This window comes from Leptidea sinapis, chromosome 14 (genome assembly GCF_905404315.1).
Source record: "Leptidea sinapis chromosome 14, ilLepSina1.1, whole genome shotgun sequence".
Classification (NCBI taxonomy): Eukaryota; Metazoa; Arthropoda; class Insecta; order Lepidoptera; family Pieridae; genus Leptidea; species Leptidea sinapis.
In genome coordinates, this window is record NC_066278.1 from 4320500 (window position 1) to 4348494 (window position 27995).

At 37.1% G+C, this 27995-nt stretch overlaps 1 protein-coding gene across 2 annotated transcripts; it reads right to left on the bottom strand.

Annotated features, from left to right (window-relative positions):
- Nucleotides 1–953: 953 nt before the first annotated feature.
- On the bottom strand, nt 954–27979 carry LOC126967918 (diphthine--ammonia ligase). Of its 2 annotated transcripts, XM_050812620.1 has the most exons (14): nt 27572–27976; nt 27215–27399; nt 25932–26005; nt 24822–24927; nt 22797–22966; nt 22141–22646; nt 20340–20524; nt 18940–19074; nt 17624–17785; nt 9306–9471; nt 6419–6520; nt 5250–5434; nt 1916–2075; nt 954–1097 (listed from the first exon to the last, which is right to left on the bottom strand). In XM_050812620.1, exons 1-13 carry the CDS (start codon nt 27684–27686, stop codon nt 1920–1922), a joined length of 2247 nt encoding a protein of 748 aa, XP_050668577.1. In that variant the 5' UTR covers nt 27687–27976; the 3' UTR covers nt 954–1097; nt 1916–1919. The 2 variants fall into 2 exon arrangements, with proteins under 2 accessions (XP_050668577.1, XP_050668578.1); XM_050812621.1 differs by lacking the exons at nt 954–1097; nt 1916–2075; nt 5250–5434; ... (1 more) ...; nt 9306–9471; nt 17624–17785 and having other exon boundaries at nt 22137–22646; nt 27572–27979.
- Between the last annotated feature and the right edge of the window lie 16 nt (nt 27980–27995).

Genomic DNA, 27995 nt, shown 5'->3' on the forward strand with positions numbered 1-27995 from the left:
ACAAATATGGCTGTATGGGCTGGAACCCTCTGCCTATGGTAATAATGGAAACGAAAAACAAAAACCGAGACCAAATTAACGAATGTGAGAATAATATAAAAGATAGAAAGAAAAATTTCTGAAAACTTATATAATATTTATTGCAATAGTAGTAATGAATACCTAAACAATAAAAACACGTGGAGATTTTTAAAAAATACTAGTTGACCCGACAGACGTTGTTCTGTATATAATAAATAAAATACTGTTTTTTATGAATTTGTCAATAATATTTCATAACATCAAGAATTATTTCGTAAAATATGCTCCCTGTTGTTGTAATGAAATTGTTTTACAGCAGAACTGTAAAACCGTGCGTCAATAAATTCTCTCATAGAAAATATGTCCATACAAAACAAATATCGGACGACGGGGTACACATCAAAGGAATAACAAAATAATTGTTTTATTTAATTCCGAACACTTTCATATTTATTCACCTTTTAAACCTTCCCTGGATTTAAACAAATAATTCAAGACCAAAAATAGCCAAATCGGTCCAGCCGTTGTCGAGTTTTAGCGAGACTAACGAACAGCAATTCATTTTTATATAAATAGATTACTGAGCAATTTGACATATTTTTTAAAACCATTAAATTATAACGGCTTAAATATACGTTCGCCCTTTCTCACTCCCTCTCGATCGGCCTCAATCGCTCTCTCCCTCTTTTTCGACAAAAACGCTGCACATCTTCATGACACTAATATTATTTCGTTTCAACTTTCGTCCATAAATTTTTTACCCTCATGCGCATAAAAAAGTTTCACTTCAAAAATTTTTATCCATACTTGTACTAGACATGCTTTTTGGAGTTATGGAGCAATAAAAATGGTCTCATAATTCTATACTAGTTATTCAGGTTTAAATTTACATTCTTTAAATTTTGGATGCATTGAAATAAAACATATTTAAATTTATTGCAATAAAAATAATTTATTTGACTTAAATAGAGTAAACTCATTAGCATAATTAACAAAATCTTTATAAACACTGAAATATTCAGCCATTAATATAATTTAAAATCGGCAACAAAGCATCTGCATCCAATAAAAGGAACCTGCGAAAGAAAATCAAAAGATTTATAAACATGGCATGACAGACACAAAAAAAATATAATAAATTATATAAAATAATGTGAGTCTGGACTTGAACTTTCTGTGCCAGTGCTTTGCCAACTGAGCTAACCGTTCGCATCACGTATCGTCATAAAATCTTGTATGCTTATCACTTTAAAAACATAACAATTTGTTTAAAAGTATTATTATTTTCTCTGATGTGCAAACCCTACATTTCTACCGGAACGACAAAAATTTTAAAAGACCAAACCTAAAGAAACAACCGTAACGAACACTTACTTTTTCGTAATAAATGTGAAATTTACAGAAACAGTTCAACGTGTGCTCCGCCTTGCTCAATACACAACCTCGCTCGTCGGGATATGGCTTGTGTGGCATTTCGCACCATCGTTGGGCAATCGGAGAAATACATCAATAATCTTTCACTTAACAATTTTTTCCAACTTGACATTTTTTGAAGCCAGTACTTGAGTATAATGACATCCTTGTATTGAGGTAGCAAACAATTTATGAATGTAAAATAGAAAAACTATTAAAGAAGACAATTATTAGGTAAAATAGGTTCGTAGGCCTTTCTGTTTAATAATCTGGTTCCCTGACATGACAGCTTACTAGCGTTGACAACATTTTTGGCTTTGATAATTAATTATATTATTATTTGTTAGTATTATATATTATAGTTTATTAGTATTTTGTGACACGTTGTATGTATTACGTAACATCAACATCTTTTGCCTGTCCGCTGCACATGGAATGCCCCTATTGTTAGCCGAGTCCCCACACTAGCCACGTTACTCACCGTGTCATTCGTCAAAGCGCAGACCGCTGATGGAGAGGAAGGAGAAGGCGTTGTGTAGAGCCAGCACTGGCACCGCGGTGAGCGACACTCGCGTCCCCAGCTTGTGGCTCACAGTGGCCGCGGCTGATACCAAGTCCGACATAGGGGGCGCACTCCAAACCTGAAATACACACGACGCACTCAGGAACGTTCCTTTGAAAAGGTTTTTATAAAAAAATATCTGTATCGATACAAAAGACGCCACCAGTCTAATTGCGTCGTCCGAAGAACTTGGCGAACTCTTCATAAGAGTCCAATTATAATAATAATAATATTGACACACTTTTACACAAATTATCTTGCCCCAAACTTGGCATAGCCTGTACTATGGGTACAAGACAACGATATATTTAATACAACATACTTACTTAAACATACATAAATACATATAAACATCCATATTCATCATATAAATGATTGCACCGGGATTCGAACCCGGGACCTCTAGCCTAGTAGTTAGGGTCACTAACCATCCGGCTATATGGGTCGTCATAAAGCGAGCAGTTTGGTCCAATAAAGACTTATTTCTAATAATAAAAACCCTACTCCATAATGAAGCCTCCCTTATATACTTCTTAAACAGACCGAAGACCAATCGCTATTCCAAAAACGAGACTCGTGTCTGAGTTTCTCTATCTCGGCTCACTACTGACCAATCAAGGAGGCTGTGAAAGGGTGATCTGAAAATACTCACAATAGTAACAGCATTCATTCCACTCTTTACAATGCTTTCTTTATTTATAATTCATTCCAACGTCGCAGTTAAAAACACTTGTATTTTTATGGAAACCATTTAGGTCAAGCGCTTCCGAAGACGAACCCAAATAGCCAGGTCTGCACTGAGCAAATTAACCCGAAAATGGCAGAACAAAAAAATATCATATCAGAGACTGGTAATTCTCATCTTCAACTGGTGTCTTATGCTAATGCGGTTACATTCCCGGAAGGCAGCATATACAACTCGGTGTCTTTTCATACGTCCCGGTTGCCGGGTAAGCGGCGGCAAAGTGTAAAGCCAAGAACGATAGCTTTCACACATACCGGCATAAATTACCGGGAAGGTCGCCGGGTGCTCGTTGAATCTGCCACTATGCGCCCGGTCGCCGGATATCGGTTAGCCGGCGGCCGGACCCACAGTGGTGTTTAACGGCCGTTCCAAATGTTCCCCGTCTATCTCTTACTTGAGATAAAAATCATAACTATCGTTGACTTTTCTGTCTCAATAAACTTATCGACGGTAACTCACCTTATCCGTACACGCTGTCTATCAATGGGTCGGCGTACAGCTTACTAGCGATAGAAGTTTGTATGGAAATTGCAATTCACAATATAAGGCGATAAGATTGACTTATCGGGTATATTGGAACAGCTTCAGACGTATATCTTACCAGCGACAGAAGTTTGTATGGAAATTGCAATTCACTATATAAGGCGATAAGATTGACTTATCGGGTATATTGGGACAGCTTCAGATTATTGACATTTAATTACTGAAAGTAGAAGGTAGTAATTTATCTCTCTCTGTAGATAGTATATTGGGAACGGCCGCAAGACATGTAACAAGCTTTCATACGCACCGGTCAGTCGCCCACGTACAATCACGTCGTTTTGGCTCACAACCACGTGTCGTCATAATTTATGCGAAAATTGCAAAATGGACATGTATCTAGGCGTATGTAGAAACGCTGTAAATAGTTTTTTAGGATATCCTAAAGTACGTGAAAAACCTGTTTTCATCATTTAGTAGGTCTGGAAAGAATACATATATTTCATTATTTCTTGACTTCCTTTTTCGGTATCCTCGGTACGAAATCCACATGGCAATTAATTGATCATGTTCCATTTTTAGAGAAGATTGAAAACTAAATTATGTAGTCACTACGCGTCTGTACTAGTCGACGTGCGTCGACGGTAAGAACGCTACTGGATACAATATCGGGTCGTGTGAATGCTGAATGTGTTACCAGACAGTCGGCGCCGACTACCCGGCAACCGGTAAGCCGATTCACGTATATTCTAACGATCCAAAAGTCGTTGTAGTTCAGAAGTCGTCCTATTGAAACTTGGTCCAAAATTGGTATTCGAACTGTACTACTGTAGTACTGATTCGATAGGACGACAATTCAATAGGCCTGAAACTCAGCGACTTATCGACGACTTGCGGTAGGACATTGCCAGTTTAATTCTACTATTCCTTTATTTTCTACCTTATTCTTTTAAATATGTTTATTATGATATCAGAGTCTTTTGCTCAGTTAATAGTACTCAACCCAACAATATTTGAAGCCGTAGAGTAGTAAAAAGGTAAGGTATAATTATTTTTATACAGAAATTAATAGGCTGAAAATGAAGTCGTACCCAAATGGTTTTAATAAAAAAAAACCGCCGTACATCAAAGTCAAACTGGATTTTCGCCCAAGTGTAGGTAACTCTTTCTCGTCTCGTTTTGTTCGATTAAACAAAATGAGCTCGAAGATTGTCAGCTTGAATTATTTACTGAGCTATTTTAGTTTTTTCATAAAAGCTGTAATAAGTACCTACAATATTTAATAAATAATTAAGTAGGTATTTAATTAGTCCAATAACATAGGTAAAGGTAAATAAATACCTTCTCTTTATTCTATCTCTTCCATTCTGAGTAAGAGGAAAATAAATATGTTTTTTGAATAACTCAACATCATTGATTGCTTTAGTCACCTGTCGCACTGCTCTAGACACTATAGGTTGAGATACTGAGTTGAAATACTCTGACCAACAATGGTTTGGTAAGATCCAGTAGCTTAAAATGCTAGTGCTATTAATACCTATAATGTAAATAAGCACATGATTTTATAATTTATTTAATTTGAAGTCTTAAATATAGTAAATATCTACTCAGACAAGTAGGTACCTACTAAGATCGTTCTTGGTTGGTTGTAAAAATTTCGAAAGGAAATATTTGTTGATCCTCATATTATTTCGGCGTCGACGTTCTCTTCGCCGGTCTTCCCTTTCGGAAAGATCCAAAAGTAGCCAAGACAAGCTGATATTCATGGTTATGAAAAAACTTTCAACAGCCAACAACTGCAAATTACTAACTTCAGTTCAGCGACTTCTCAGACGTTCGATTTGACATTAAATCGTTAGTAACCGATTGTCAAAAGATAGCAGAATACGCTTTAGCGATTTTTGGATAGGATCGTTTCTCGAACGTACGATTTAAATCACGTGAATACGAATCGTAGGTGAACGACAGATGTCGCTGCGATATCGCTCATGTAAAATTACGGGATGTATGAAAACGGGCCTCACTCACCTGATAAAATATCCTTAGAGCGACAGCGGGCGGTTCATCGCGTGTGTTTTCGTTGACAAGTTTCTCGACCGCGTACGATAGGACCTGCTCGAGTTCATCTCGCGACATCCGCGACGCGACCTCGCGATGTGAGCGACACGACGCCTCGTCCGGGAACCAAAGCTGACAAGTCGATGGTGACGACCCTGTTCAAGTGGGTGTTTGATGTGATTTAAATATTGTATGCATTTAAATTGCATTCGTAAGGACAAGATTTACAATGAACACTCTTAAGTGAAAATAATTTAATGTTATTATTTGTTCTAGAATCTTTTTACGTTTACCTAATGGCACTACAGTGGCGTTCGTCACCTTGAGACAAGATGTTAAGACTCATTTGCCCAGTAATTTCACTAGCTACGGCGCCCTACAGATCGAAACAGTAATGTTTAGACATTACTGCTTCACAGCAGAAATAGGCGCCGTTTTGGTACCCAAAATCTAGCTGTCATCCTGTGCAAAGAAAGGAGCCTCTCACTGGACTAGGGACTGTGATTTCATTAGATGTCTCAGGCTCATCTCAGGATGAGATCTAAAAAGGGTACTTAGATTTTAGCTACGTAAAACTGAGTGTGATAAAACTCGAACTTGACTTTTGCATTGGGCTGTATTAGCTTAAACTCAGCATAATTTCAGCTGTCAAATGCCCATGAAAACGAAGAATGTACAAATGGATATCTGGCATTTATTTTTAATGTGTCAAAAATGCATATGAATTAAGTACCTAATTCGCTGACATTTGAACATAGTAAACAAAGATTTTATTAATATATTTAGTATAAATACGGTGTGTATGGATGATGCAGCTACTGTGCTCAATAACTTTTGTATTAATTTACATTTACTTTTTTGATTTACTCGTGTAAGGCATTGACTATTTGATATTTGAGTATTTTTGTTGCATCACTCTACATATTACATTGTAATTGAAATTATTTGTAAAACGATGAAAATGTAGTTCTTGATTTAAAAGAGTGGCAATGATTTTCTTGCTACTTTTTCTCATAAGCTCAACCCATTACGAAGTAGCAGTAGATTCAATCGGAATTTTTTTTTTTTGACATTCATAAGCATGTCTTCCTTGACCTACATGAATAGATTGATTTTGCTTTTTTGAAATAATTATTTACCTGTACCGACGTAGCAAACGATCGCGGCGACTGTGTTATCGTAGTTCCACCGTCGCGTTATGGCCACTTTGAATTCACCGACGTTACAGCCGGTTTCCTCATCTGTTCAATTAATGTCAAACATTGTTTTATGCAACTTAATACATTTTAATAATGGCTGAGTAAAAATTTATCGATTTTTATACCATTATCTTAGTGGTTTAAATAAACTGGTCAATGGGAAAACACAGCAATCTTATTTAAAAGGAATCACAATACGTTGTCGTATAATCTATAATCATCCTCATAAATATCTTACATACTGGATGTGTGAACATCCATGTACAACCAAACTATGGAATGAAATTCTTTGCGCAGATTAACAGGTCGAAACGACAAAGGTAAGTTAGGCGCCTTTTTGAAAGCCTGTACAGCCACCTTAATGGTGTGCAACGCTCTCCTCCTCAATCTCTCTTTCTCCATCTTTTAAGGGATTTCTTTGTTTTTTGCGCAATTATTTTTGATTTGTCATTAGCTATATAAGTTGCAGGGTTAACAAACAGTCCACTATATTCGTCTGTACCAAATTACCCTGCGAATTTCTGAATCCTGTGATTTATTTTATTGCTAATTTTAACAGAAATCACAAAAATAATGTGCCGAGCATTTTTACACAAACTGTGATGGTTTTCATGATATATGTAAAACGTTAATACGGTTCGTATTAGGTATACATCCTACAAACAAATTAATTCACATTTATACTTGTAAAAAAGTGCAACGCTCCTATGATTGTGATCACTTAAAATCAGTTGACCCATACGCTCGTTTGTTATGGTTTCAAATACAAATATTTTTGTTCAAAATAGGATGTGATATCACTTATTGAAAGTCAAAAAGTACTATCCATTTCAAAAAGTATGCCTCAGACCTGAGAAGAACGGACGCAACCAAAGCGGGCTTCATTTTTTTATAAAAAATATAGTTATCGTACAATTAAACTTATTCTTTAACAGCCTGAGGGCGGTCCCTCCATTCCCAATCTGTGGTATCATTAAGAAAGTTATTTATGTTATAGTAACGTTTACCACAACGGTATTTAACAATTCTTTTGAATTTCTTAATGCATTTGTTTTGATAATTTTCTGGGATCTTGTTGTAAAAACATATACATCGCCCCCACAAAAGACTTATCAACTCGACTTAGCCGAGTAGTAGGCATTAATAGCTAATAGTAGCGTGCCGCGGAACTATAGGTAAATAAAGAAAATCACCAAAGTAAAACAGACGAAATAAGTGAAATCTAATAGATCGTTATGAGTTAAAAGTCATGTTAAAACCCAAAATGCTATGCTGTATATTTTTACATTTGACATAGCATGGGAAGGGTTAGGTGGGTAGTTATGTAGGTGAATTATAATTAAATAATTAAATCTTAGGTAGGTGCCGGGTTAAAATCCCGGTAGGTTTCCCAAATTTGATCATATGATGAATATGAACGTTTGTTTCCGAGTCATAGATGTTTATAAGTATATTTATGTATGTACGAGCTGACCCAGCAAACGTTGTATTGTCATATAAAGTAATAAGAAAAAATCAATAATTAAATTAAAGTTTGCTTTTTACCTCTTGAGAAAGTTAGAAAGATATAAAGATTCTAATTAGTTATTCATTTTAAACTATTCTTTCAAGTAACACATCAAAGGAAAAACAAAGTTGTTGTTTTTATTTAATTTCGAGCATTTTCATATTTTTTCACCTTTTAAACCTTCTCTGGACCTCCACAAATAATTCAAGACCAAAATTAGCCAAATCGGTCCAGCCGTTCTCGAGTTTTAGCGAACTAACGAACAGCAATTCATTTTTTTTTATGGAATAGGAGGACAAACGAGCGTACGGGTCACCTGTTGTTAAGTGATCACCGCCGCCCACAATCTCTTGCAACACCAGAGGAATCACAGGAGCGTTGCCGGCCTTTAAGGAAGGTGTACGCGCTTTTTTTGAAGGTACCCATGTCGTAGCGTCCCCGAAACACCGCACAAGGAAGCTCATTCCACAGCTTTGTAGTACGTGGAAGAAAGCTCCTTGAAAACCGCACTGTGGAAGACCGCCACACATCCAGATGGTGAGGATGATATCCTGACTTGTGGCGTGTCGTGCGAAGGTGGAATTCGGCGGCAGGAATCAGGTTAAACAGCGCTCGGACACACAATGAAGCGACGTCTCTACGCAACGCCAAGTGATCCAGCCGTTCACAGAGCACTGGGTCTCCGACAATTCGAGCTGCTCTGCGTTGCACGCGGTCAAATGGATCGAGCTGATACTGAGGTGCGCCAGACCAGAGATGACAGCAATACTCCATGTGTGGCCGGACCTGCGCTTTGTAGAGCGCTAGTATGTGGGCCGGCTTGACGTATTGCCGTGCTCTATTAATGACGCCCAGTTTCTTTGAAGCCAATTTGGCTTTGCCTTCCAGATAACCACGAAATTGGCAATCGCTCGAGATTTCGAGACCCAGTATTCCGATACTAGGCGAGGCTTTGAGGGAAGTGTTGTCGAAGAGCGGTGATACGACAAATGGGGTTTTTTTAGTGGTAAACGCGCAAACTTGAGTCTTCTGGGGGTTAAATTGGACAAGGTTCAATTTTCCCCATTCCGCGACCTTCTCAAGAGAGGACTCGATAGAAGACACAAGTTTCTCCCGGCACTGGTCGACGATTTCCCGAGAGAGACCTGCATGGCCCGTGTATATGGCATCACCAGTGCTGTCGTCTGCATAGCAATTAATGTTGGTGTCCAACATATCATTGATATGCAGAAGAAACAGCGTGGGAGACATCACACAGCCTTGGGGCACTCCAGCATTCACGTATTTAAGTAAGTTCATAGACAAGGTGTAGGTACTCACAGTCGAAGCGGTTATTGTCGGTGTGCGCCCAGGCGTGCCACTCGAGCGCGGCGCCCCGTGGCAGCGCGTCCACTACGGCGCACTGCACCATGGCGCCCGCAGTGCGACGCTCCAGCTGGCGCCGCGCCTCGCGGGCACCGCCTCGCCCGCGCACGTAACACACGCTCTACATAGTCCAATGATACATTTTTATTAATTTAAATAAGTACTTTTAAATCTGTATGCTACAAAAAAAGACTTTATTAAATTATTTACTCTATGATATTTTGTTGTTTTTTTATTTAATCTATGGTTAGAGCTGTCACATATAAAAATGTAAGCAACCCAAGCCGGCTGGGCCCCGTGGGTAAAGATGACCACTATCTTCCAACTGTTAAAAACCTTCATTATATTGCTACTTATAACGCATTAACTTTGAAAGCTGACGAAAGCCTTAAAGAACTAAGACAGGCCCTGACGCGTATCAACTGGACAATCATTGGGCTTAGCGAGGTTCGACGATACGGGGAATCTATTGAGGAATATGACGATTTCATATTTTATTATAAAGGTGAAGCACCAGGCCTGGCGTTGGATTTTTGATACACAAAAAGTTGAAAAAATATATTGAAGAAATAATTGGCATATCGGAACGGATTGCAGTACTAAATATATCAATAAATAGAGAAATGTGGTCAATAGTTCAAATTTATTCACCGACAAAGCAATCAAGTAGAGGGGAAATTGTTTCCTTTTATGCAAAACTAAATAAAACCCTAAAGGAACATGCACATAAAAATATAATTGTCATGGGCGATTTCAACGCACAAATAGGAGAGAGGAGGCTCGGTGAGGAAATTATTCTTGGACCCTACTGCTATGGAAAGCGCACAAGAAATGGTGAAAAACTAATTGAATCAGCTTACGAGAATAACTTCAAAGTACTAAACACAATATATAAATACAGGAAAACGAATAGATGGACATGGGTCTCTCGAGGAGGCAATTACCACAATGAAATCGACTACATTCTAACTAATATGAGTAGTTTATTTAAAGATTGTAGAGTCGTGAACAACATTAATTTAAACAGTAACCATAGAATGATTCGAGCAAACCTAGTAAATTCACAAAATCATAGAAGACCATTTAAAGTGAAAAACAATACCAAACATAACAACATTGATTGCGAAATATTGAAAGTACCCGTAGAAGTAGTAAATAAGATAAATAGCTCTGTACTTTTCTCGGGGCGTAAAAAGAATAGGGGAGTCCCAGGCCCGTGGGTGTCGTAAGAGGCGACTAAGGGCTTTTTAGAAGTGGGAGAGTCACGCTGCCGTCTTTTGACGTCAGCACAATCGGGCCAGGCTCGTCCGGGTTAATTTAAACGCCGTCCACCACCACCTTGAGACGGGCGCAGCCGGCCTTGTATTTCCTTACGGAAACGCAGATATCTCGACCTAGCGATACGTCATATTTAACGTACCCCGGGTACAAAATTGAGCACAATTTTTTGCCTCATACCGGGGTATGTGTGTACGTTAGGGAGGATATCTGCTGTCACCGTCTCGGCAATTTTGAGGGTAGGGACCTGTCCACTCTCTGGCTCCACGTAGATTTAGAGGACCGCGTCCGCATCTTTGCGTGTGTCTACAGGTCCCATAGTGGTAACGCAGACACCGATCATCTCATGGGCTGCGTTCAAGCGGCAATTGACGACGTGCTTGCACAGATCCCCTCCGCTGAAATCGTAGTCTTGGGTGATTTCAACGGGCACAATGCCGAATGGCTTGGATCACGTACCACAGACTACGCAGGGCGATCTGTGCATAATTTTGCATTGGCGTATGGTCTGTCCCAATTGGTCGAATCGCCAACGCGGCTCCCGGATGTGGATAGCCACATGCCGTCCTTATTGGATCTTCTGCTGACTACACATCCCGATGGTTACCAGGTCTTTGTCGACGCCCCTCTCGGAACGTCCGACCATTGCTTGGTCAGGAGTGTAGTGCCTATCCGACGCCAACGTTACAGACCACCAGCGACCCGCCGCGTTTGGCACTACAAGTCAGCAGATTGGGATAGGATGCGTTCCTTTTTTGCATCCTACCCTTGGGGCAAAGTTTGTTTCCCTTCGGATATTCCTTGTGCCTGCGCCGTTGCAGTAACCGATGTGGTACTGCAGGGCATGGATATTTTTATACCAAGCTCTGTAATACCGATCGGTGGCAGATCACAGCCCTGGTTCGATGCGTCAGTTAAAGCAGCATCTGACTGCAAAAAACAGGCGTATCGAGCTTGGGTTGCGGCGCTGGGCGCAAAGGAACCGAACTGCATAGTTCTTAAGAGGAAATGCAACCGTGCCTCCAGATTTTTTAAGCGGCAAATCGCCCGTGCAAAGTCAAAACACGTCATCATAATCGGCGAGCAGCTTTCCAGTTACCCGACCGGAACACGCAAGTTCTGGTCGTTGTCGAAAGCTGCTCTTGGTAACTTCAGCCAGCCGTCCATACCGCCGTTGCACATGAGGAATGACACCCTGGCCCATACGGCAAAAGAGAAAACCGATCTCTTGTGCACTCTTTTCGCCTCCAACTCGACTCTTGACGACAACGGAAAAACACCGCCGACCATCCCGCGGTGTCAGAGCTCTATGCCTGAAGTACAGTTCAGACAGAAAACTGTTAGGCGAGCTCTGTTTTCGTTGGACGTCAGGAAGTCGAGCGGGCCGGATGGCATTTCTCCAATCGTGCTTAGAACGTGTGCCCCTGAGTTGACGCCGGTGCTAACGAGTTCGGATCCGGCAAACTACAGGCCTGTTGCTATTACCTCCCTGCTCTCCAAAATCATGGAGAGCATAATTAGCCGTCAGCTCTTAGTATATCTAGAGGGTCACCAGTTGATCAACGATCGACAATACGGGTTTCGCCATGGTCGGTCGGCAGGTGATCTTCTGGTATACCTAACACATAGATGGGCAGCGGCTATTGAAAGCAAGGGGGAAGGCCTGGCAGTTAGCCTGGATATAGCGAAGGCCTTTGATCGTGTATGGCACAAGGCGCTCCTCTCCAAACTTCCATCATTTGGGCTTCCCGAGAGCTTGTGCAAGTTGACCTCCAGCTTCCTCACTGGGCGCAGCATACAGGTCGTTGTCGACGGATATTGCTCGAACCCGAAGCCCGTGAATGCTGGAGTGCCCCAAGGCTGTGTGCTGTCTCCCACGCTGTTTCTTCTGCATATCAATGATATATTGGACACCAACATTCATTGCTATGCAGACGGCAGCACTGGTGATGCCATATACACGGGCCATGCAGGTCTCTCTCGGGAAATCGTCGACCAGTGCCGGGAGAAACTTGTGTCTTCTATCGAGTCCTCTCTTGAGAAGGTCGCGGAATGAGGAAAATTGAACCTTGTCCAATTTAACCCCCAGAAGACTCAAGTTTGCGCGTTTACCACTAAAAAAACCCCATTTGTCGTATCACCGCTCTTCGACAACACTTCCCTCAAAGCCTCGCCTAGTATCGGAATACTGGGTCTCGAAATCTCGAGCGATTGCCAATTTCGTGGTCATCCGGAAGGCAAAGCCAAATTGGCTTCAAAGAAACTGGGCGTCATTAATAGAGCACGGCAATACTTCAAGCCGGCCCACATACTAGCGCTCTACAAAGCGCAGGTCCGGCAACACATGGAGTATTGCTGTCATCTCTGGTCTGGCGCACCCCAGTATCAGCTCGATCCATTTGACCACGTGCAACGCAGAGCAGCTCGAATTGTCGGGGACACAGTGCTTTGTGAACGGCTGGACCACTTGGCGTTGCGTAGAGACGTCGCTTCATTGTGTGTCTTCTACCGCATTTATCACGGGGAGTGCTCCGAAGAGCTGTTTAGACTGATTCCTGCCGCCGAATTCCACCTTCGCACGACACGCCACAAGTCAGGATATCATCCTCACCATCTGGATGTGTGGCGGTCCTCCACAGTGCGGTTTTCAAGGAGCTTTCTTCCACGTACTACAAAGCTGTGGAATGAGCTTCCTTGTGCGGTGTTTCCGGGACGATACTACATGGTTACCTTCAAAAAAAGCGCGTACACCTTCCTTAAAGGCCGGCAACGCTCCTGTGATTCCTCTGGTGTTGCAAGAGATTGTGGGCGGCGGTGATCACTTAACAACAGGTGACCCTTACGCTCGTTTGTCCTCCTATTCCATAAAAAAAAAGATAAATAAGTACACGGAGGAATACAGTACACAGAATGCTTATGACACACTTTGCAATGCCATCAATTCATCTATTATAAAAGAGAGCAAAACAAATACACGAGATATAACAACTCTATCGATGAATCATTTGGATAAGAGAGCCGTGTTAATTAGAAAAGAAAACAAGACAAAATCGGACCGAACAGAAATTGCTTGTCTTAGCAAACAAATAAGAAAAAATATTAGAAAAGACAAACAAGTGCTAAGATTAAGATCATTCGAAAAATACATAGTTCAAACAGGAGGCATTAAAAAAGCTGTACGGAAGTTGGCAGATAAAAAAGAATGGATACCAAAATTAACTGATAAGAAAGGAGATATTAAAACGAAACGACGAGATCTAATAGCCATAGCTATAGACTTTCATCACAACCTGTATGCAAGTAGTAGAAAACAGATAGAATTAGTGGACTCGACAGAAAGTTACGGAGTACCAGAGATACTACTGAGAGAGGTCGAAGTAGCCATTGAGACTCAAAAAAGAGACAAAGCCCCTGGACCCGATAGCATAACTAATGAAATGCTCCTATCTTGTAAAGAATTAGTCGCTCCTATTTTAAAAAAGCTATTTAATAAAATTATATTCACAGAAAACATTCCACATCAATGGAAAACGTCTACAATAACACTGATCCATAATAAAGGCAATAAAAGTGATATCAGCAACTATAGACCCATCAGCCAAACGTCGAATATATATAAAATTTTCGCAAAAATAATTATCAGTAGAATAACGAGAGTACTCAATGAAAACCAACCCCGCGAACAAGCTGGATTTAGAAGCGGTTATTCAACAGTAGATCTTATACATGTAGTGAGGCGAATAATGGAAAAAAGCAAAGAATATGATATGCCGTTCTACTGTTATTTTATAGATTACAGAAAGGCCTTTGATACAATTGAACATGACAGTATATGGCAGGCGCTCAAAAACCAGGGAGTTCACAACAAATATATCAAAGTTATAAGAAAAATTTACAAAAACAGTAAAGCTAAAGTAAAGCTAGACAGAGAAGGAAAAGAAATAAATATAGAGCGTGGTGTACGCCAAGGTGACCTCCTATCACCAAAACTTTTTGCCACAGTTCTAGAAGATATAAAATTAAGCAATCTAAGATTTGCGGATGACTTAATACTTTTTGCCTCCTCTCATTTGGAACTAGTGGAAATGATACATGTACCTCGAAAAACAAAGTCGACTAGTGGGTCTGACTATGAATATTGCCAAAACTAAAGCAATGACAATCAGGTCAGAACAACCAATTGTAGTAAGCAATAACAATATCGAATATGTACATCAATACACTTACCTAGGACAAGTTATATCACAAAAAGATCAAGACAATGAAATTGATACAAGAATAGGACATGCTTGGAAAAAATACTGGGGACTCAAAGAAGTAATGAAAAGCAAAGATATCAAAATAAACATAAAAAGAAAACTCTATAATACTTGTGTACTTCCTGTATTCACCTACGGTTGTCAGACTTGGTCGCCTACGCAAAGACAGATTAAAAAACTAGAGACTTGCCAAAGAGCCATGGAGAGGAGTATGCTGAATATTAATAAAACACATAAAGTTCGAAACATAGACTTAATACAGAAAACAGAAATCACGAATGTCACTAATGCTATAAGAAAATTTAAATGGCGCTGGACGGGACACACCCTTCGGGGTATAGACAAATGGAGCAAATGTATCACAGACTGGTATCCCAGAAACATAAAAAGGAAACCGGGGGGACAATACAGGAGATGGTCAGACGAACTTAGGGACGATAACAGGCAAGCCATGGTATAGGTTAGCTAAAGATAGAAAAGAGTGGAAGAAGTTGGAAGAGGCCTTTGTCAATAGACAACCAGATAGTGATAGATACTTAGTTAAGGATAGTTTGTAAGTATATATGTAAATAATACTATCTGAATAAAGGCTTATATTATTATTATTAGAACTGTCACCTTATCCATGATCTAGGATAATTATAACGCGGTTGTTAAATCTGAATTATGATGTCTCGTGCAAGCTAACAATTAGGCTTCTTATTTCATGTAACATAATATTATTTTGTGTAATATAAGAAAACTCACTGTGTTTTACTTAAAAAAAATCCCATGGGGTGAACGAAGCCATATACACCCCGAGTGACACATTGCTCGTAAATCTTGATATGTCTTGTTCAACTCTCAGGTTGTGGCTCCATCTACAGGATCTACTTTACATGCTCAACCCCAATAATTGCAAATTAGGAAATTGACTCGAGATGAGCATCTGGTCTGAGAATACCCGAGAGTCGAACACGCATACCAGGATTCACGAACAATACTACACTCGAACAGTTGGCTCAGTTGGAAGAGCGCTCAGACGGAACCAGAGACGTCGCAGGTTCGATCCCCGCATCGTTCTTAAATTTTGGTTACAATTTTAATTTAAATAATCGCAGAAGTGAGCGTTGTCACTCTAAAAATAACATTTTGTTTAGAAGTATTGCTAAAATAAAATTAATATGCCCGCTAAACCTCGTCAGAATTGTATTTTAATATTACTTTTCTTCCGACAGACACATAAATAACGCACTTTTGCCCTAGTCATCATTCATAGCACAGGTTCTACCTAGTTTGAGCTCCTGTCTCCCAACTGCAGTTTAACATTTTAAGAATAACTATTGCTGTACTATTGTAACTATACTACATTTTATTATTGGGAGAAATATACGTATTGTACTATACGAATTTATAACACCATTATAAGGTTACTTTCCAAGGTGTAGTGTAAAATATTAAATATGTCACGTCATAGATGAGTTTTGACCAAATATTATCTCAAAAAAAAACAGGTTTTTTTGTAGGGTTATAATAATAATAGAAGGAGCAGCTGGCCCGCCAGATGTTAAACGGCCATCAGTTATTATTATTATTAAATTTAAAAAAATGACAATATCTTAGTCAAGTGCCGGGTCGTCATTTCCTGAAATATGTACGATGGAAGCGAAGGCTAGTCTGTGCATAACTCATAAGCCGATACGACTTAGAGCTTTACTTCAAGCACACACACTCACTCACGCTTTGTTCCCGTCAAGGTAGGCAGAGCCAATAGAATGTCATTTGCTTCTATCCTTACAAACCTCACGCGCTTCCTCTACATTCATTACTCTTTTCATACATGCTCGTCGGTTGCGGGTGCTCCGGATCTCTCCTTTTCTCAAAACGTCTCACACTTGTCTTATATATTTGATGGTCATTCTTTCTTCACTCATTCGCTCCATGTGCCCAAACCATTTCAGCATTCCTTTTTCAGTCCTTGTCACAACATCCTCTTTCAAACCACAGCGCGCTCGTATTACCGCATTCGGAATTCTATCAGTCAGTCTTATCCCACACATGCTACGCAGTGAACGCATCACAACTGCGTTAATTCTGCTTTTATGCTTCTTCTGCCATACCCAACTCACACTTCCATACATTAACGTGGCGACAAGCACTCCATTATGTACAGCCATTCGCTCTTCTATTGGCACAATCTGACCGTTTATAAAGGCATGCAGCGCTCCATTCACACAGTTTCCCGCAGTCACTCTCCTTTCAATATCACCTTCATATCTTCCGTCTCTTGTAAACATGATACCGAAATATAGGAATTCTGTAACTTGTTCTACCCTTTCATCTTCAATCGTGATAGTACATTCGGTCAACCTTTCATCCTTCTCAAAAAACATGACTTTCGTCTTTCTTGCATTTACTTTCAAACCTCTCGCTTTAAAGCTCCCGTTCAAGCAGTCCATCATTTGTTGCAATTCATTTACCGATGATGAAAAAATGACTTGATCATCGGCGTACAAGAGGCACTTAACACACAACCCTTCCATATTGATTCCACATTGCATTTCTCTCACATCATTCATGCATCTATCCTTGAATAGGTTGAACAACCAAGGCGAGGCTACACAACCTGTCTGGCACATCTGGATATATCAAACCAACAAATTATTTACTTCAAGCATAGAATAATAGCATTAAAGGTACTACCACTCAGACAAAACACACACACATCTTTCAAGCGAGTAACTATATAGAACATACCTGTACAACACTCCGTATGGTAGCACGCGGATGTGACGCCCGTAACACGCGCGTGAGATGTCTTAGGGCTAGAGCACACTGAGCGCGTGCGCCGCCTTCTACCAACTTCATAGTGCCCGGAACTAAGGCAATCTGACCACAAGTACCTACTATTTCACCCACCTAGCAACAACATACAAGCAACATAAAATATTTATTTATTACATTTAGCATGTAGTTAAAAATACTAAACGGGAATAACAAATAATTGATGAACATATAATTTTTATACTAGCATTTACTATATACAATAATAACAATTTTTTTTAATTATATTACTGTACAGGAAGATGATGAACTCATATACCTATTTCCATTTTCATTCATTGCAACTACATAAATTTGATTCATATATAAATGTAATTAATTATACGCTCTTTTTAAAAAAAGCGAGCACCTGTTTGACTGGCATCTTCAGATCATTTCATAATTCTAAGTAGCTTGTATCATAATAATACTTTAAATAATTAAGTAAAAGTTTCTGTCAATTTCGTCATAACATTTCGATGGAATTGATGAAAAATGATCCCAGAGTCTAAAAACAAGCAGGCTAAAAACTTAAGATTTTTTAACATAACAATAAAAAGTAAGAGTTTAATATCGAGTGTGGCCTCCTCTTTCTAAAATATTATAATAATATTATATTGACACACTTTTACACAAATTATCTTGCCCCAAATTAGGCACAGCTGTTATGGGTTGCAAGACAAAATAACAGCTTGTATGCCATTCTTAATTGTTCCTTGTGGAATACGCTTCCACTGCGCAGCAATTACATTCCTTATCTCCCTGATGTTTTGTCTGTGCTGTTATTGCTTCCACACCCAGACCTACTACATGTTTGGACAGTCCAACGACTCACATTTAGCTTCTGGGACAAATAACTTTGACTACACCCTTCCTCAAGTAGCGCTATAATTTTGCTCGCTGTTATTGTTCTATCAACCATTTTAGAGATCGCTAAATAATGGTATCAAAACATAAAAATATCAAGGAAATGGAACAATCCGACAATAACTAACTAAAAATGATTTTAGAGTTTATACGAACTATCAACGAGCCATGATACACAATAAACTGCAATTTTTGTTAAAGTCCGATTATGTCTTAAATTTCAATTTGGAATAAACTTTATTATAAATCACAATACTTCATAAATGTGCCAGTAATATTCTCAAACCATTAAAGAGGCTTTTTTGCGAATGAGTTTAGTAATCTCTTATGTATTAAATATACAAATTATTGGATATTTTCAACATAACAATTCAATAACATACCTTTATTGCTTGACTGTAAGGTCCAATATTAGCTGGAGCCCAGTGCGAGATACCTTGTACATGCATTGTCACACGTTCTTTGGTGTTGGTACAATCACCATCATTATTAGGATTTCGAATTGGTCTATAGGCAACCTTAAAATTAATTATAAAGATGATTAGTGGAATATTGTAGTCTATCACTAGCTTGTTCGCTCTATATTTCAGCCTTACAGTACCGATCTGTATCTGTTCTTCAAAATATTATGTGTTGAATATTTTATTATTTTACTACAACCTGTAAAAGGCATAAAAGACAATGCAATTTGTTGGTGTTTACGTGTGTTTGATTATTATACTATAACAAAATAATATTCATAATGTGAGGTTTTCATGAAGTGTTATTATAATTATTTTTACTCGGTTTAGGTTTTGTTTTGTGACAAAACTATCTATTCGAAGCAGGGCATGTGACATAGAAAAGCGGTATAATGAAATAGCAGTAGGATTCTGATATTAGTTACGGTTCAAATTAGTTTCGAATCGTTAATATAAAATAATAATGACCATTATGCCCATTGGTATTAAAATTGCAGATGCACCATATGAATAAATAATATGTGCCTAATAAATGTTTCAGTGTCCGAAATCTTACCCACATTGCTGCTCAACATAAATAAACTAAAGAAAGAAATTCCTTCAGTACTTAAAAAATCATCATATTGTAGGTATAGATGGCGACACGTAAGTCTAGCGTTGATCGTTATTGCGCAAAAGTCAAAAGTAATGTATCTTACGGGGGGCTAGAGGGATGAAGGGCGAGCTTGCGTAGTGCCGATTGGCTCACCAGTCGTATTCCGTCCCCCGTACCGATACGGCACCCCGGACACTTCCAGTGTACAGTCACGTTCTAAATTGTACTGTTATTTTTTTTGGTTGTTTATTGTTAAGTTTGAGTTGTTTGTTAAATACACACACACTTGCACATACACTACACACACACATACATATTCTATTGTTGAGAATTTTTTTGACGACTCTGGCAGGCTCATACATATGTACAGAAGTACTTAACACTTTAACATTTATTTATATTATTTATTTATTTTTTAAAGTATAATATTGGCGTTCGCAACAGTATCTACCGCAACCTACCCATACGCGGCTATCCTCTTACCGCTCTGCGATAGACTAAGTATTTGTCATTACATTAAAATAATGTCATTAATATTATTTTACTATTAATTAATAAGTAAAATTTCTAAAGCGTGCGCGACAGTACCTATTGCGCAGCTATCCCCTCCATATTTCATTCAACGCTAGACTTACGTGCTACAACTTATATATCGTTGTACAGAACTACTAATGTTTGCTTACTAGTGTAACAAGAGTTGCGAAATTAAATACACAATAATACTTACAGCATCCATAATGAGACCTACATCTTCAGGCAATGGACATTGCACACAGACTCGAGTGGGTGGATTGGGAAAGTTGAATGTGTTCACATAAACTTCATTGAGTGCCGCATAATGTCCCATGTCCCTCATATATAAATTCACAGAACAAACATTTGACAGCTCTAAGTTTTCTGATTGTAACAAGCCTGGAAAATTAAGTTTTTTATGAAATAATATGATATATATGAAGTTGTTTTGAAGAATATATAAACACTAGCTGACCCAGCAAACGTTGTATTGCCGATATTAAAATCGCGATACAAAAGTAACTGTTGATCGTAGATGGTTGAAAATTTGAAGTTGTATGTATTTTTTAATGCTGACTCATAATCAAACAAATTTAAAAAAAAAAGGTCAAAAAAATTTAAAAAAAAATCGTGTGGACCACCCTTAACATTTAGGGGGATGAAAAATAGATGTTGTTCGATTCTCAGACCTACCCAATATGCAATCAAAATTTCATGAGAATATGTCAAGCCGTTTCGGAGGAGTTCGGTCCCGCACACCGTGACACGAAAATTTTATATATTCGATATGGAGTATTGGTGTCATCTCTGGTCTGGCCCACCCCAGTATCAACTCGAACCATTTAACCGCGTGCAACGCAGAGCTGCTCGAATTTTCCGGGATCAAGTACTCTGTGAATGGCTGGATCACTTGGCGTTGAGTACAGACGTCGCCTCATTGTGTGTCTTCTACTGCATTTATCACGGGGTGTGTTCCGAAGAGCTGTTTGACCTGATTCCTGCCGCCGGATTCCACTTTTGCATGACACGCCACAAATTAGGATATCATCCCAACCATCTGGATGTGTGGCGCGTTAGCACGTAAGTACACCTTCCATTAAGGCCGGCAACACTCCTGTGATTCCTGTGGTAGAAGAGAATGAAGGTGGCGGTGCTCACTTTAACTCTTCCATAAAAAATGTAAAATTGTACTTTTAATACAAATAGTAAGTACATAATTTTTGGATAGCCTGATCTAGTCTGATGCTGTTAAAAGTAATTTTAAATAAGGTTAATTAAACATTTTTAGTAAACAAAAGTTAAGTTCCAATGGCTCTGATCAAATGTATGCTGTATTTACGGTAACAGACAGTCTTAGAAATGGCAAGAGATGTGAACCATGAGGAGCGCTAAAATGCCTCCGTATGCTCATAAGGACAACTAAAATAACCACAGTTACCAGTAAAATTTTATTCATAAGGAGTGTCTTTTTTTTGGTAAGTACATGTAATTTTCTGTTTAAGAGTGCTTAAAAATTATTATCAAACAACTAGAAACAAATATTCGTCATTTGGACAGTATTCATAGAAAAGATATATTAAACCTATGTTCATTACACACTCTACTAGTCAAAACTCAACCTAAACAGACAGCAATAAGGTTGACTTTTATTAAAATATTTATATGATAAGTCAATTTTTTATATATTATATATTCCGAAGCAGTTTAATGGACGGGTTATGACAATTATCATTGATTAATTTGACTTGTAGCAAATTTTTCCGCTCTATTGATATTGAACAATATCTAGTGTATCTTTGGTCCTAAAGCCTTGATCGCAACCCTCAATATAGTTGATTCAAGGTTTATTTCACTATATATTAAAGGAGTTGCACCATTATATGTTTATATCACAAAATCAGTTATTTAAACCTCATGTTCAATTAATCAGAAGTAGTTTTATACATTAAAACATTAAATGTTATGAGCAAATTATAACTAACAAAATGTGAAGCAATTAAACAAAGTTTACCTACTAATTAATTTTCGCATTGCATCTCCTGTTGCTAATGCAGTGTCTGAACCTTCACCAACTATGCCACCAATATAAAACCAGCCATGCTTATTACCATATATCGATCTGTGGTCTACAACAGGGAATTTATTACTTTCATTATGCACTTCATCATAATAATAACCATCTTCAGCTACATCATCTTCTATTTGATCTACTGACTCATTTTTGTCTAGAAATTTTCTCCCTTCATAATTGATTAAAGGATTTAACTCTTCCTGTTTCTTTTTCTCTTCTATCTCCAGTTTCTCAATTGACTCCAACTCCGATTCACTTAAATCAATATCGCTAATATCACTGAAGACTGTGTCACTTAAATCTTTAACAAATTCGAAGGAGTTTTTCACGTTAATAGGCAGTTTGATTGTTCCATCATAGTCATCTTTCGGTTCAAGGTGACACTTCAAATTCAAGTATCCAACAGAGGCGACAGAGTCATCTGAATGTATTATTAACTCTTTTTCATCTCTGCAATTAAGTTATCCTATATTAAAAAATAAGTGGCATAAAGTTTGAGACATTTTTTTTAAATATTATAGTAAAAATAGACTAATATGTTGTCTATATAAGATTATCATCACTGACTTCTTATCTTTAAAATATAAAAGGGTAACTTACATCACTAAACGTTTTTTGAAGAGTGGGCAGTCAAGAGTGAATGTCTCATATTCTCCCCCCTCCCCACAAACATTGAGTCCATATGTCTCTTGCATGACTAGAAGGTGTGGCTGAATGTCTTTTAGGGTCATACCCAAGTGTTTCATAGGGTCTAATCCTAATGCTGCAACCTAGAATTGAATGATAAATATAAGTGATTTGAAATGAAAAAAATATATATTTACGTTCACTGATACAAGCATTTGTAAATAGGCATAAAATATTTACAAAAACAAGTGCGCAAATGCGTCAAAAAGTAAATTACGTAGGTAATTAAAAATACGTTAGTAGTGGAGGCTACAGGATCACAAAGACTCGCGATATCGCGTGGAAATATGCAAAATATATCAATCTAGACGGTGCTATATCCGATATTTGACTTATTTACCAAACGGCGTAGGAAGCTGAACTTAATTTTGATGACAATTTCTCAATATGGGGCCCCATTGCAATTTAGAATCTAGCGTAACTCTTAAAAACATTGTATCAGAAACCAAGTCTAGGGTTACATTATTTAGTTTAACTATTTGTTCAGTAAATGTACCATTTCTATTGTACCAAATAGGAAAGGACTCGGTATAGAACCTTGAGTCACTCCCAATTTTATTGAGGAACCTGCGGAAGTGACAAAGCCTATGGACACTAATTTCTCCCTATCGCATGCATAGTAAATTATCAGATCTTAAGATGTTCCAGAGACACCATAGAATTTCAGTTTTACAATTAGCGTACGGTGATCGATGTAGTCGAATGCCTTGAAGAGATCACAGAACGCGCATCCCAGGCCATCAGCATAGATTTGATAAGAGTAGATCCCGCGTCTTGTAACTCCGAACTGCTTTTTATGTAACATTCCAATCATATTAAAGTATACCAACAGTTGCTCGAACATGATTTTTTCAAATACTTTCCTAACTGGCTGGCAGTATAGATTTGGGCCTATAATTAGTAGCATTATCCGAGCAGACAGTATTGGATATGGGGATTACACAATCGGAGCAATATTTTGTATATTATGTAATAAAATACATAACTTCTAAGTTACTCATATAGTTATTCATAATAAAAGTCAAGGAAACATGTAACCTAGTACATGATAACAATCAGACTGGATTACTAGTGTAGCTTTATAAATTCGACTTCAACATATACTTACAAAGTTTTAATTGCAAACCCTGCGATTTATTTTCGTACTTCTGACTTCCATAACATAAGTCTTGACCAAACAATTAGTGATTTCGTATACACATTTTTCGACTACTTTTTAGGAGCATAATTTGCAACAAATTCTACTACAACTATATTTCAATAAATATAAATGTATACTAGCAAATGCCGAGCCGTTTTTTCCTTCGGTTATACTGTGAGAACTTCTGAACAGATCGGAATAAACTTATACCATAAGATGCAGTGTTTTGTAGGATCATGATTGCTTATCCAGAATCTATATTTATATCAGAAATATCTTTATATTCGCAATAAAAATAATTAATTAAATGTCATTTATTACATATAACAATTCATACAACCACCGGGGTTAATTTATATGGTAAAACAACATTTGCCCAGTCAGCACTTGTAATTTCTAAATCATACATAGACAAAGTAAGAAATATAAATTCCACTTTAACAGTATTTTGATGACTGGTGTCATTATTTTATATTATGTAATTATATCAATATTACATACATAATAATAATAATAGTATTGACACACTTTTTACACAAATTATCTTGCCCCAAGTTAAGCATATATAGCCTGTGTTATGGGTTACAAGACAATGATATATTTAATACAATATACTTAGTTAAACATACATAAATACATTTAAACATCCATGACTCGGAAACAAACATCCATATTCATCATATAAATACTTAATAGGATTCCAACCCGGGACCTCTAGCTTAGTAGGTTGGATTGCTAACCACTCGTCTATACAGGTTGTCATATATAATTACTTCATTAATTTTATAACATAGTACCTTTATAAGAATAGCATGAACACCGCTGGATACCATTTCTTGCAGCAATTCTTTTTGGTTTCTCCTCCACAAATATGCTAGTGAAACAAGACCTAATCGTTGGCACCTATAAATAAATAAAAAGATGAGGAAAAATTTTTATTGCATAGGATGAACTGGAATGAAAGTCTTTCAGTGTTGTGTGATACAGGTTACTATAATGTAATTTAAAATACAAGTACTAACTAGAAATGAGACTTAACATCATATGTCTCAAGGTGACAAGCTCAGTTGTAGTGCCACTCAGAATTTTTGGGGTTTTTCAAGAATCCTGAGTGGCACTGCATTGTAATGGGCAGGATGTATCAATTAATATCAGCTGAATGTCCTGCTCATCTTGTATTTTCATTTAAAATTAAATCTTCCTTGATATCACAGATTGGGAATGGAGTGACAACACTCAGTTTATTAAATAATAAATTTGATTGTATGATATTTTGTACTATGTATACAACCATATTTTTATAATAAAAAAAAGAAACCCACTGAGTTTCATGTGCCCATTCTATTCAGATCTGAATCACTCTTTTTTGACTTTCAGTGATATCATATAGTATTTTGAATAAAAATATTTGAATTATTGATTTTTTTTAATTGGGTGACCAGTACAAATCCTATTGGGAATGTGAGCTAATTTCAAGTAGTTAACTTCTGGTACTACAAAAGAGCACCAAAAATTTTATTCCATTTACCACAAAATGACCTACAGGCTCATGGTATATTTATAAAATAGTTTATGTATAGGCCTGTGTAATATCTGAGTTACATTTAGAGCTTGGAGTACATGAAATATGATATATCACTCGATCAATATAAGCTTAGACATAGCGCCACTGGGACACTTCTGCACCGCCGGGATTCTGTATGGGTGTGGTAATTAGTTTAGATGAGTCTGGCCTGTTCAAGCTAATGTCATAGTGACTTTCCCACTTTTAAAACCCTTACCCTCTTACAACACCCTTGGGCCTGGGACTCTTCTATTCTTTATACATTGATTACCAATATGCCTGAAGTAATATTATAAAATTTTCTAAATACATTTACACACATAAATTTTAAGCTTATACTTACACATTTTCAACTCTAATTCTTTGGTAATCAGATAATATGGCACCACTTGACACTGCTTGAATATTCATCTCCTCCTAAAGATAATATTTTTATATAATTATAGTTGGTTTCACAGTTAGGACATTATAAGAAGAACAAATTTGTTATTTGTATGTTTGTTTGTAATATATAAACTGAAAAATGGCTATAGTGATTTTAAAACATATTTCAACTTAATTAAATTATCAAGTAACATGGTCAACAACAAAAATATGAAAAAAAATTAAGATAAATTAATATAAAATTTTCAAAGATATAACTTAGGGTAATTAATTATTAAAATAGAATGTTTATTTAACAAAACTCAGGCTCAACTCACAACTAATATGATGTTATGTTACTGATGAGTTTAGCTGTTTTAAATATGCAAATCATTTGTCTCTTGAGTAACGGAAAGTCTAGTTTGGATGATGAAAGAATTCTCTAGAATTGTACAATGTTTCTCAAAAATATCCATAAAAAATCAAATAATCAAGGCATGCAATATCTAGGATTGCATTGGTCTTGCATTAGATTATTAGTAGCCTTTTGCATATTCTAGGTATCATTATTAAAATCAAGTATCACTCCAATTTTGACTCTAGCTTCAGATTAACAGCTATGTTTTTATTAAAAGAGATTTTTTATACAAATTTTCAATTCTTCTTCTTATTTTCAGAGGAATCACAAAAGTCTTTATGTTGTTATAATAAGTTAATATTTACATAATAGTTAAGAATAATTACTATAGACTTAAATATGTAATTTGCTTATTAAATTTCATGATAACACAAGTGAGATAATTATAGTCAAAAGACATTATGTATCAGCAAGTTATCACACATCTCCCACATGAACATACAAGGACATAATTATTAATTATATTATGTGATATTTTTTTAATATAATGAACATTCATTTTTTGTTTTTGATTTTTTACAACATGTCAACAATTATGAACCACATATCAACCTCTTATTATGTGAGATATTTTACTTTAATATGTATGTATTGTAATTTTTTTTAAACTATATGATGATATTATGATCTGAAAGCTATTGAAATAAGCTACAAGATCATGCTAAATAAACCATCTTAAAAATAAAAAAAAAAGGTCAGAACTTGGTGAGTGAGTAGGGTGCAGCACTCTCAGTTGTCTCACATCTGAAAAAATAGTGCCTTGGGGCACTGCCATTTTGGGAAGGTTAAATTGAAGTCAATCCTTAATTTAAATTATAGTACTCATTAAATTTAATATACAATACCTTAATCCTTGATAGCAATCTATAAAGATCCTCAACCTCATCATTGACAGTGGGCTTATAATTTCTTCCTTTATCTATTGCAACACCAGAAGTCACCTCCCTATACAAGGGAAGTTCCATTGCATCAGCATACATCTCTATACCTTGGTGACCAACTGTCTGATACATGTAACTGTCTAATTCATCTAAAATTGTAAGGAGTTATTATAGCTGTAAGATTAAATTAAATAGGAATGGTTAAAATAAATCAACAAGATTATTTAGACATGCAGCTGCCTTAGTCATTCTTGTAGCGAATATTTAAATAAGCATAGTATTATTGTCATTGCCTTAAAGTAAATCGGTGGAAATTGTAACCTTTGTGTTGAGGTTGGAGGTTCGCCAGGGCCACGATATCATGACCGGCGACTACACACTGCATCATGTTGTAACAGCTGTCTTTGCCACCGCTTATTAATGCTACTGTCCTCATCTTTAGGTTATTGTTTACACGATTAACAATTTAAAAAAATTACATAACAATTATTCTATTTTGTGCGGCACCTAAAATGATGACCAATGCTTAACTTCATTACGACAACACCATTATGACTTTAATCTTGCCTTTACTACCACTTCTCATGTTAAGCATAAAAAAAAATTATAGCTTTGATCTATTTTAAATACATAATAATTGATGAGCTAAATAATTTATTTATAAAAATTTAAAGTTTCACACGTAAACTTATCCAACACGCTTCGTATTTCGATCTGTGAAATTGCGTTTGCGATTTGCGAATCG

Bases quoted from the DNA above. Each gene is read 5' to 3' on its own strand.
- LOC126967918 (XM_050812620.1), bottom strand. From the start codon at position 27,686: ATGAGGACAGTAGCATTAATAAGCGGTGGCAAAGACAGCTGTTACAAC. The intron at 24,928-25,931 runs GTAAGTATAAGC...ATTTATTTATAG, and splicing joins AGAATTAGAGTTGAAAATGT to GTGCCAACGATTAGGTCTTG. The intron at 19,075-20,339 runs GTAAGTATTATT...ATTAATTTTAAG, and splicing joins TAGGTCTCATTATGGATGCT to GTTGCCTATAGACCAATTCG.